Source organism: Nelumbo nucifera, chromosome 8, assembly GCF_055504915.1.
Source record: "Nelumbo nucifera cultivar China Antique chromosome 8, China Antique-T2T, whole genome shotgun sequence".
Lineage (NCBI taxonomy): Eukaryota > Viridiplantae > Streptophyta > Magnoliopsida > Proteales > Nelumbonaceae > Nelumbo > Nelumbo nucifera.
Window position 1 is genome coordinate 4,245,102 of NC_142656.1, and position 11,910 is coordinate 4,257,011.

Below are 11,910 nucleotides of genomic sequence, written 5' to 3' on the forward strand. Positions count from 1 at the left end.
GTCCTGTTTGGTATCATATCCATTGCTAAATTATGAACCCTTAAAGTCATTTTCACTACTTGGACCCATGTTCGTTTTGGCCTTTAACTCTGATCCCTTCAACTTCTAATAAATATACCACTTCTTCCCCCTATAACTCAGCCACCTTTTAAAACCTCAAAAATAAAAGAGCAATGATAAAAATCCTGGAGATTTATTGTATTCAATTAAGTGTGCATTTGGTTCACAGTTGGAATCATAATGATCTATTCTCAATCTATTTGGTTCAGACAGGAATCAGAATGGGAATTAAAACCAACTGGAATAGAATTTCGTTAAGAAATGGCCATTCCCTCAAATGGGGGAATGCCATTCCACTAGTAAATAGGATTCCAGTTCCACCCAACCATACACTTGGTGGGCTCTAACAGTTGGTTTGAACTTCTGGGGTCAACATGAATGATTCTGATCTTCTTCACTACAAAATTAGGAAAGCCGGATATATTTCTCCATCAGTTTTTCTTCTCAAAACAAAAACAACTAATCGGTGATAGTAACTTGATTGTTGACAAGTTGTGATCTGGACTCTGCATCATGACATTTGAGTTGGTCTTGTCACGACAACTGCAGTGAAAATGTCTCAACAGCAACGTGGTGGTTAGCAAAACTTAAGCTTCTATGCACGCAGTGGCTCCTCCAGATGACCGTAAGTAGACCGCTCTGCCAGACTGCCACTGCCAAGGGCGATAAAGGCTGAACTGTTCCTACTGCCTAGGAGTTAGCAGTCTACCACTAACAAGCAATAATCATAGAAAGATCAATTTGGATCAAGCAAGCGGGTGAAGGTGGTCCTTTCCATCTTTCTGTCTGCTCCATGGTTTGATGCTGGAGAACATGAGATCTGCCAGATCATTTAGGCATATGAAGTGAGAGAGTGCGTGTGTATTGAGTTGAAACTTTACAACAATGTAGCATGTCTAAGGTTCAAACTTCAAATATGCAAATCTCATTTCATGGGTTTACCATACTGGGGAGCTGTTGGATCTCGTAAACTCAACGACTCTGGTATCCTTTCTAAACAGAGGAACAATGTGATCACTCCGGAAACAGGGCTTCCCTTGTTGCGAGAATCCTTGCGATCAAACCTGCAACAGGCCCCAAATTTCAAAGTTCAAATAAATGTAAATAAATCTCCAACTAATCAGTACACTAGAAACATGGAACATTTTCATGCAAAAAGCTAAAAGATGGATCTATGACCGGAAGTCCATTAAACATGCAATGTGTCCTCTACTTACAGTGTCATCGAGGACCAGAAACGATGAAAAGATGCAAGAGTCAACAAGCCATTCCCGAAATGAACAAGACCTTGAGCAATCTGCAGCTTCACATATACCCTAAGAAAATTAGTGACACTCGGAAAACCACAAGAGAAAGCCAAATGAAGCCTAGAAATGAAAAGCTTACACCAAAGAGTGGACCGGCTTCTTTATGGTAATACCTCGAGCGGTTGCGCAACATGCCTGCAATTTGAGCATTCTTGGTGCCTGCACCTATAAGACCCAAGAATTTTATGGCCGCCTCCATAACCAGCAAACACTATCTTGTAGAAATAATGCGAGATTGGATTTCAGACATTGTACAACAAGAACATACTTGTGCCACTCCTGAATCTGTATCACGGATGTGTCTCCCTTGTGCGACCATGGCATTCACCTGCCAAGAATAGTCACAAACAGGTGTAGAAGAAATAACTCTAGAAATGATCATGGAGGAAGATGGTTAGAGTGGCTTATTCTGGGCTCCAGCGTATGCGAGGCCGTTGCTCATTACTGCTCCAATTCGAACACTTGAATCGTCTTTGCTGGCGCATTCTCCAAGAAGTTTCAATCCTAAAGATGTTCCAGATCAGTTTGGTATACTAAAAAGAATAACAAGGATAACAGCAATAATAAAGAAATGATGGGCTTTAAAAGATTTCTAGCATATAGAAACAACATTGGCTTACGTGGTTCAGTCATTCCCAATGCCACACTGGCAATGCGAACTCCTAGGAATGCGCTTGCAATGACATGACTGAAATTGCTTTAGAATCATACGCCACAATAGCAGAAGTTTGAACATCGAGTATGTGTTGGAGAGGTCCTTACCGAGAAGAGCGGATTCCGATGGGGAAGAGAAAGAGATACCAACCCTGCTACAACACTAGCTATCAACGGTTCAGGTCTATTTGACGGGCCCGAACAGACCAAGCTAATTATAATGGTTCTGGTGTCTTGATTATGTCGGAGAAATATTGGGTCGGTTCCTATTCTCACTTGTCCCGAACCGATTCATACCCAAAATCGATTGTTTTGTTAGGTATATATAATATTTCCTTCATTTTCTTATAATTACTATCATATTATATGTTTAAGGCCTCAAGTTTGATAGATAGTTAAAGGTGTTTAGCATTCTAACATACAAGTAATTTAGTTTTTATCTACAAATTTTATTAGCGTTATATGATCAAAATTTAAATTTTAAGTTACCATTTAAAAAAGAACATAGTTTTTAGTTTAACAGGTTCAGTTTTTTTTATCAATTAATTGGTTCAGTTTTTATTGTAAGTTATTGTTTAAACATAAATTTTATGTTAACAACGACGGTTTTGGGTCTGTGATTGTTTTTTTTTTTTTTATCAATAGTTTTGGGTCTGTGATTGTCCTGATTACTAATCGATTCAAGAGTGCTTCTACTTAGACTCGACCCAGACCCCACCCGCTGACAGCCCTATCTTGAACGTCGGCCAACTTCCGATCGTGCCACCACTTAAAGCTTCATGAGGAACTGTTAGCCACTTATCCTACGGAATGAAAAGAAAACAGAAGTCCAATAAGCATGTGATGTGTCCTATACTTACAATGTCACCGAGGACCAGAACGATGGTAAGGCGCAAGAGTCAGCAAGCCCTTCTCGAAATGAGCAAGACCTTGAGCAATCCGTAGCTGCACATATATCATTAGCAAATTAGTGACACCGGGAAAACCATAAGAGAAAGCCAAATGAAGCATAGAAATGGGAAGCTTTCGCCAAAGAGTGGACTGGCTGCTTTATGGTAATACCTCGAGCGGTTCCACAGCATGCTCGCAATTCGAGCATTCCTAATGCCTGTACCTATAAGACCCAAGAATATTATGGCCACCTCCATAACCGACAAACATTGTCTTGCAGAAATAACAAGAGATTGGATTGCAAACATTCTACAACAAGAACATACCTATGCCACTTTTGAATCTTTACCACAGATGAATCTCCCTTGTGCGCCCAAGACATTGACCTACCAAGAATATCCAATCACAAACAGGTTGAGAAGAAATAGCTCTACAAATGATCATGGAGGAAGCTGGTTAGAGTGGCTTATTCTGGGCTCTAGCGTATGCAAGGCCATTACTCATTACTGCTCCAATGCGAACACTTGAATCGTCTTCACCGGTACATTCTCCAAGAAGTGCCAATGCCTGAAGATGTTCCAAATCCATTTTAGAAACTAAAAAGAATAACAAGGATAACAACAACAATAGAGAAATGACTGGCTTCAAAAGAAGTGTTTACCCAATACCTCACTTAGGGAAGAAATAATCTGGGAACTACATGTAGGGGGTGTAACAGGTCATTTTGGAAGGGACAAAACCATTGCCATGGTTGAAGATCGTTTCTATTGGTCAAGACTCAAAAGAGATGTAGCTAAGGTTATCAAGTAGTGTTGTGTATGTCAACTAGCAAAGGGAAGGAACACATGATGCTGGTTTGTACACTCCACTCCCTGTTCCACATTCTCCTTGGAAATACCTTACCATGGATTTTGTGCTAGGCCTCCTAAAACTCTATGGAGGCATGATTCCATCTATGTTGTGGTTGATCGCTTCTCCAAAATGGCTCATTTCAACCCTTGTAGCAAGACATCTGATGCTGTTCACATTGCATAACTATTCTTTAACGAAGTTGTGTGTTTGCATAGTCTACCTAGTACTATTGTTTCAGATAGAGATGCCAAATTTATGAGTTACTTTCGGAGGACTCTTTGGCATATGTTGAATACTAAGTTGAAGTTCATCCCCTAACTGATGGGCAAATTAAAGTTGTGAATAGAAGTTTGGGAGATTTACTACGATGTTTGGTGAGTGATCATGTTTCAAAATGGGATTTGGTGTTGCCTATAGCTGAATTTGCCTACAATAGCTCTGTGAACAGAATTACATGTCACAACCCCTTTGAGATAGTGATGGGAATTCAACCTAAGAAGCCTATAGACCTAGTGCCTTTGCTATTAGAAGCAAGACCAAGTGCAGATGCAAAAGATTTTGCTAACCACATCAAGGGGATCCATGATGTGGTTAGGAGGAAGATTGCAACCAACAATGAAGCCTACAAGTTCCATGCTAACCTACTGTTACTAAAAATTTTTTTAGTATAATTTCTCACATAACATAATTCACCCAATTAGACTAATAATTAGGTTTTTTTTTGTTATTTGAGTAAGCCCCAATAGCAAACTGACTCCTTAATTACCTTGGTTTGCCATTGGGTGATAACCCTTAGAAAGATGAGTTTTGGGTTCCAGTTGTGGAGAGGTTTGAAAAGAAATTAGCAACTTGGAAGAAAAACTATGTCTCTTGGAGGGAGAACCACTCTAATCAGGTCTACTTTAGCTAACCTTCCTATTTACTTTTTGTCAATCTTCAAGATTCTGACAAAGGTGGCTAGTAGATTAGAAAAACTAATGAGAGACTTTCTCTGGGAGTCGGGGGAGGAGAAGGACCATAGGGTGGGGTGGGAGATGGTTTGTAGGAGTAAGAGGGAGGGAGGTTTGGGTATCGGGAATTTAAGGAATAGGAACTTGGCTCTTCTGGGGAAATGGCTTTGGAGGTTCTCATTGGAGAAGGACAAACTTTGGGTGAAGATAGTGGAAAGTATTCATGGGGTTGCAGCAAATGGATGTGACTCTGGGATTCTGGAAAGGAGTACAAGAGCATCTCCTTGGAAAGCTATTCAAGCTATTCTACCTTTGTTCTCTCCATGAATTAGGTATGACTTGCACTCAGGCAATCTCATTAATTTTTTGGAACATGTTTGGATTGGGGACTCCTCCCTAAAAGACCAATTCCCAAGCCTTTTTGCCCTTTCCACTTTTAAAAATGAACCGGTGTCTTCATTCATTGTTCCTTCTAATTCTATTTCTGGGGTCGGCTGGAACTTGGGCCTGCAAAGAGATATCAGGGACACAGAGCTTGATGGTATCTCATCACTGTTATCCATTCTTGAAGGGGTGTTCCTAGAGCCAACAAAGGCATATAGTCCCCTCTGGTTCTTTCACTTGTGCCTCTTTCTTTAGCACTCTCACACATTCTTCTTCTACAGGCTTGCCTTTCCCTGTTAAAGAGGTGTGGTGTCATCCTATACCTCCTAAGGTTGGGAGTTTCTGTTGGGAAGCCTTTCTAGAAAGAGTTAACACAGTAGATTTACTTCAAAGAAAAAGACCCAATAGTTGTTTTTGTCCTCACTGGTGTGTCCTCTGTAAAGCTGATGGTGAGTCTGGATATCACTTACTAATCTCTTGTTGGTTCACTAACATCATTTGGGAGTGGTGTACTTTGTTTGGGTGCAGGTGGACCCCCCCTTCAAATGTGCAAAGCCTTTTCACATGTATGCCGTTTCGGCCAACAAAAAGGGCCAAGTTTATGTGGTGTATGAGGGCTGCAGTCTGTTGGACTATTTGGGTGGAGAGAAATTCACGAATATTTACAGATAAGGAGAGAAGTTTGGAAGCAATGATGGAGGTCATCCACATTAGGGTTACACACTGGTTGAAAACCTTGGCTCTGTTTGCAGAATTCTTAGTTGATGAACTGCAAAGAAAGTGGAAGGTGATAGCAGAACTTGTTCCAATGAGGAAGGCCTCAAATGTTTGTTGGATCCCCCCACCCCATGACTTTGTTAAACTGAACTTTGATGGCAGCAGCTTGGGCAATCCAGGGCCATCCGGAATAGGAGGAGTAATAAGAGATGAACAAGGGAAGCTGTTAGCTATGTATTCTGGACCAGTTGGGGTGGGAGATTCTTTGAGAGTTGAGATTCTTGTAGCTCTTTAAGGGGTACAAAGAATCAAAGATATGCATATTAACAAGTTGATCATAGAAGGAGATTCTGAAGTGGTGATAAACTGGCTGAAAAAGGATAGTCTTAGACTTCGGAATTATAGTAATGAAAAGAGGAAATTCAAGTGGCTGACTAAGGACATGGAAATCCAATACAAATAGGTAAAAAGAAGTGCGAACTCTTTGGCAGATGGTCTAGCTAGACAAGGGGTGAACAAACATTCTATTTTTTGGGCTGTCTTGTAATTTTTGTTCTTTTGATGCTTAATGGTTGTTCTTGGGAGCTAAGATTGTTTAGCCCCCTTGCCCTGTAATTCTCATATTTTTAATATTAATTCAATCCACAGTTATTGATAAAAAAAATCACATAGATATTCCCTTAATTACATCTTTGTAAGGGGCAGAGAAAACCTTTTGATTCTGATTCAGAAGTACAAATGAATAGACTAAACTAAGTATCATAACAAGCAAATAAATAACAAGTACAAATGAATAGACTATTCTGGTATATATTCCCTCTTTGTTTGACAGAAAACCAGCAAATAAATAAACAAACTTTTATACATAACAAGTAAATAGGTATCATAAATAATCATATTTCATCAATAAGGCTGCAAATGACCTTTAAATTGTAGTTATGTGCATTATCATGCTATGAGGAACCATAATTAGTCAAGTTTCATGAACAAGGTTGTAGATGGTTCTCCCTTACATAAAGTAATGATTTTCAGGATCAAAATGAAGTAAGGAACCATAATTAGCTAAGTTTCATAGACAAGGCTATAGATGGTTATCTCCTTACATGCATTTCAATATGAAACAAGGAAGAAAAGAAAAGAAAAAAAGGAAGAAAGGAAGGAATGAGAGGAATAGAAAGAATATGGTCTTCCATCTCATGTGGGAAGCACAAGGAGTATCATATTGAAGGGGTGTAGGAAGAAATCAAGATTCCCTCCTTAACTCATTTTAAGTGGGGTGACACTTGACGCTCTAAGAAGAGATGAGTGGGGAGTTACTTAACCACCTCCCTCCTCTATATTAACTTGGGGCCTGTTGTTCACTAAACTAGATTGCAGGCCCCTTTCTTTACTAAAATGTTTGAGCCCACCAATAGGACTAATTGGGCTTATTAGAAAGCCCTTTTTCTTCTTTATTATTATTTTTTAAGTTGTCTCTGGGAGTATCTTAATAACCTGCTCCCAGTCCAACAAACTTAAGGACTTAACACCTACGATGCAGGTTTACTGATTTTAAAGAAGGGGACATGCTAATGGTATGAATCAGGCCTGAACGTTTCCCTAAAGATATTTATAAGAAGCTCCATTCAAGAAGCTCGGGTCCTTTTAAAATCAAGAAGAAAATCAGCTCTAATGCTTACATATTTGATTTGTCGAAGGATATGGGTATGAGTAATGTGTTCAATGTGGAGGAATTAACATTGTATCATGGTAATACGACCAATATGAACCAATTCGTAGGCCGCTTGCCACAAGCCCCCACTTCCAAGGAAGAGACTAAAGATGTTATTGATGATCAAATTGTTTCAACACGACATGGGGGATATTGCAAGTTTCTTATCAAATGAAAATGTTGTCCTCACTCCGATTGCACTTGAATCACTGTTAATGAGTCCAATGCTTGAATTGTGATATGTATGAGAGGTACCTTTCCTTTTACTCAACGGAGCTGAGTTTTTTCAAGCTGGGGAAAGATGATGGGGATCAACTTAAGGCATAAAAGAGAACCAAAGCTGCTCTTATGCTCATTTGGCATTGTTATGAAGACGGGGGGTCCACATGGGAGTTGGGTTATTAGTGAATCAACTTGGGAAGACCCTAGAGTCTTCAATCCACCTTAAGATGCTCTTTGTGTGGTTGAGCTTGCTGTTGGATAGGACTTATTTGGTTTTCTTACATTTCTTGATAGCAAGGGTACTTTTGTAATTTTGCATGTTTAGTGGGTTATGTTTGGAAACAGATTTTAGTCTAGTAATCTCACTTTGTTTTGCTTTATATTTGTAATTGTTTGGGGCAGATTTTGTCTAATGTAGCTTCTATTCATAAGTGGCTTGTTGGGCAAGCTTCTTCTTCTCATCCCTCCAGCATGTATTTTTTCTTCTCATCCCTCCAGCCTCTCCACAGAAAATCTCGCATCTTCCTCTCTAAAGACCTAGCCATCCCAGCAGGAATTGGATACAGAGAGAGCATATGCAAAGGGAGAGAAGATAAGACACTTTTCAGAAAAAAACAATTTACATCCATATGATAAATACCTGGTTTTCCAAGAGGCCAATCTCTTGTTTAATCTCTCCACAATAGGCTCCTAAATCAATTTGGAGTTGCACCTCGCACCTAAAGGCATCCCAAGATATTTCAGAGGTAATTTACCTGTTCTACATCCCCATTCCTCCTCCCACCTATCGAGCTTTGGCACTTCTCTCACCGCAACCAATTCACTTTTGTGCAAGTTTACATGCAAGCCGGACTCTACCTCAAACCACCGCAACACTGCCATAAGTCCATAGTGTAACCGAGTTGCTTAGCTGAAACATCACAAAAGACGAGTGTGTTTTTAACTTCTCTATCTATCTTCCTTTTCTTGACTTGATCAATTCAGACATTACCATGATCCAGCCAGCAGTAGAAAAACCCACAAATGCCACTAACCAAATCAATTCCAAACCTTCACTTCAGCATGACTGCTAATATATTCTTCCACCTTGAAAATTCTTACCACACTCCTTACCCAAACCCTTCTTCGATCTTTCAAACCCTGATATTCCTTTAATGCCACCTCATATCCAATTTCACCCTCCACCATCCTTCCTTCTTTTCTGCAAACAGCCCCTTCGCTCTACTCCTACCAGCTTCTGTTCCATCCCTTCTCCTTATTCCCCCTCCTCACCCCTCCCCTTCTTTTTTTCTTTTAAAACTTCAGAAAATCATTTTACTTTTAATCAACAATTCCTAGATCCTTGTATTCCCCTTCCTCTCACACTCCCCTTCCCCACTAACTTCTTTTCAATTCAAATTGTTAGATTGCTTTCCTCACCACCCTCTTCCCACCCAAGAAGAATATCCCCAATGACATCCCCACCTCCACTTGTCTGTCCAAAACGTTCAATGTTCAACCTCCCTTTATTGTAATTTCCTTCTCCTAAGTTCTCATCATCTTCGTTCCCTTCCGTCCTCTCTTTTTTCTCCCTCCTGTTTCTTTCGCTTCTTCCTGGGCAACCGCAACCCCTCCTTCAACCTCAATCCCTACCTCCTTCTGACCCGAAGCCCTTTTCTTTTTCTGTTGATGCCATCCTTGCCACCTTACTCAGCGATTTTCCTATTTGTTCTAACCCTTCTTCCTTCCCCTTCTCCAGCCACAGAATTCCTGACCATTCTCTCCCTCAGAAAGAGCTCCCAACCTCATCGAAGGGGAAATATTGAGAGAAGGACCAGAACAGCAGAACTTACCTTGTTATTCAGATGGGCGACGACCTCAAGAGTTCTCAGAATAGGTATCTACACACCCAAACGCCCTTCCACCATCCCATAAGCCACCAGAGCCACTAAACATAAAAATAGCCCTTGTTGACTGGCTGGCGAACCTCTCTGCTGCGATGAACTCCTTTGGCTCCGATCCTTTGTTCCTGTGGCGTGAGGTGCAATGTCGCCTTTGAATCCCCTACCTTTTGTGACTCAACACTCGTGTGTTCCCCTACTGCAACTCAACTCACCTCCATCTTTTGGCTATTCATCACAGTCCCCCTACTTCGGAGTTTGCATCAACGCCCCACAGGCACCCCAAACAATCGCATGCGGCCATCTGTCCTCCCACACAAACTGCACCCCTAACATGTGCGGATCTAACAGGACGGACAATAGCTCATTCCGTTAGCTCCAAAACTCGCTCTCAAAGACCTATGTACTCCTCCATCCGATCTGAGCTCGGAATCTACGCATTTTCCGGCGCCCATGATCATTCCTAGCAGGTGCCTAACCATTGAAAGTGACCCATAGCTTATTCAAGCAGAAGAAACTTGCCATAGAGTGCTCCAATCTGGATATCACAATTACACGGCCTATCGTCTGAGATTGATTAGTACATAGAAAATTGGCTGATTCTTTATCACAAGAAAAAGCCAAATGTTTAGCCCATCCATAAAACGCCTACTGAACTGCCAAAGTGTTTATGTTTTGTACAGAATTGAGCTTCCATGTATTAGAATGAAATAGATGGTTTTCAGCGTTAAAAAGCTCATTTCATCAATAATACAAATTTTTTCAAGAACTAAGAAGGAACAATCAGGAAAAAAATGAGAGGAAAACTAAAAATTAAAATGTAAGTAAATACCTTTTCCCCATTTGTAGTGGTAATATGGATCTCGTGACCATTGATTCGTGAAACTTCTCCATCAATCCAAGCCAATACAAGATCTTCAACCTATACATGAGAACCAACAACAATATTAACTGGTGCTGCCTGCAAAAGCGACCAAAAATTCAAGAAACAATTGAAGGGGCTCCACAATAATTACATAAGCTAAAGATAGAGGAGCAAAACCTGAAAGTTCTACATGTGAAGAATCAAAATGTTCTTAAATGTACACAGAGAAGGGGAAAGCAACTTCTCATCTGATCCAAAAAAAAAAAAAATCCGAAAGTGGAATGAAGGAAAAAAGTTTAATTGCTTTTGAAAATCAAGAACATATCGAGCCCTAACACGTTCTAGAAACTACCACCTGCCACACTAATAATAGAGAATACCCACAGTGCTGCACTGCCACCAGAGTGAATATCTTGAGGTTCACCCTGACCTAAAAGTTTAACCAGTCTAAGAAAAATCCTTTCTGGTTATACAGGATTTGCGGACGTTTTGCCAGATGAAATCTAGAAATTTACATTGTTGCCTCATTCAGGTTAATGTATTCAAGCCAATATTGATCAGTAAGGTTTTAGTTCAGCATTTTTAAGATGAACCATTCAGCACCCATAAGAAGAAGCAATATGTTGGAAGTTTGCTAGAAGGGCTAGGAGCATACCAAAAAGGATATGGGTTGAAGATGGGTTGAAGTAGTAAAAATGATTTAAGCACTCATACTTTAATAATGGTATGGAACTAAACAAAATGGAATCGCAAAACAGGATTCATGTAGTCAACCCCATTTGGTGATGATGATGATGATTTTTAACCTGAATTATTGCTAACCCTAAACATAGTGATCAAAATCTTATGATTTAAAATACAATCCATGATTCAAATCATGAATTCCAAGGATTCCTATTTGAATACTTTTCCGAATATATGCATCCGAGTTCTCTACTTATTTCTTTTCTTTTCTTTTTTTATTTTAAACCCTTAATAGAGTAAGACTTGTTTATTATCTAAATACCTATTTAAAGACATCTTTGAGCTTATCTCCCATCATATTTGTGTGTTAATTGACATTCAAAACAAACCTGATTATATCATCTCAAGCTTCTGAAGTAAAAGCGGTAAACTTATATGATTCACAATTCAACTCAAGCTTCACTACGATTTACAATACAATTACAATATTCAGAACATTAACTAATCACAAGCTCGAAACACCTTGCAAGCACAATTGCAGTAAGCATCATCCCCTGCAGCACCTTTACCACCACAAACATTGTTGTCACCATCTCTGCAGTATCATCAACTTTGCGACCAGGTACTTCCGGTCTCTCTCATCTCATCTCTCTCTCTCACATTCATTATGATTAGGGTTTGATATTTTCTTTTTTTCAATTCAAATAGACAAGGGGGAGGTTGTTCAACCACC

At 39.9% G+C, this 11,910-nt stretch overlaps 1 protein-coding gene across 19 annotated transcripts; it reads right to left on the bottom strand.

Annotated features, from left to right (window-relative positions):
• Positions 1–174: 174 nt before the first annotated feature.
• Positions 175–11,175, bottom strand: LOC104600648 (26S proteasome non-ATPase regulatory subunit 2 homolog A-like). Of its 19 annotated transcripts, none has more exons than XM_088892828.1 (12): positions 11,149–11,175; positions 10,461–10,550; positions 3,413–3,479; positions 3,239–3,298; positions 3,084–3,135; positions 2,130–2,966; positions 1,988–2,055; positions 1,636–1,871; positions 1,481–1,532; positions 1,278–1,363; positions 1,008–1,124; positions 175–880 (listed from the first exon to the last, which is right to left on the bottom strand). In XM_088892828.1, exons 8-12 carry the CDS (start codon positions 1,689–1,691, stop codon positions 772–774), a joined length of 420 nt encoding a protein of 139 aa, XP_088748954.1. In that variant the 5' UTR covers positions 1,692–1,871; positions 1,988–2,055; positions 2,130–2,966; positions 3,084–3,135; positions 3,239–3,298; positions 3,413–3,479; positions 10,461–10,550; positions 11,149–11,175; the 3' UTR covers positions 175–771. The 19 variants fall into 19 exon arrangements, with proteins under 19 accessions (XP_088748954.1, XP_088748957.1, XP_088748951.1 ...); XM_088892831.1 differs by having other exon boundaries at positions 1,003–1,124; positions 10,671–11,165; XM_088892825.1 differs by lacking the exon at positions 11,149–11,175 and adding an exon at positions 10,671–11,092.
• Between the last annotated feature and the right edge of the window lie 735 nt (positions 11,176–11,910).

What these genes read in the sequence shown, in the direction of transcription:
- LOC104600648 (XM_088892828.1), bottom strand. Translation starts at nt 1,691, where the DNA reads ATGCCATGGTCGCACAAGGGAGACACATCCGTGATACAGATTCAGGAG. An exon ending in ATGTTGCGCAACCGCTCGAG is followed by an intron (nt 1,364 to 1,480) that starts GTATTACCATAA and finishes GTATATGTGAAG; the next exon opens with CTGCAGATTGCTCAAGGTCT. An exon ending in TTCTGGTCCTCGATGACACT is followed by an intron (nt 1,125 to 1,277) that starts GTAAGTAGAGGA and finishes GGCCTGTTGCAG; the next exon opens with GTTTGATCGCAAGGATTCTC.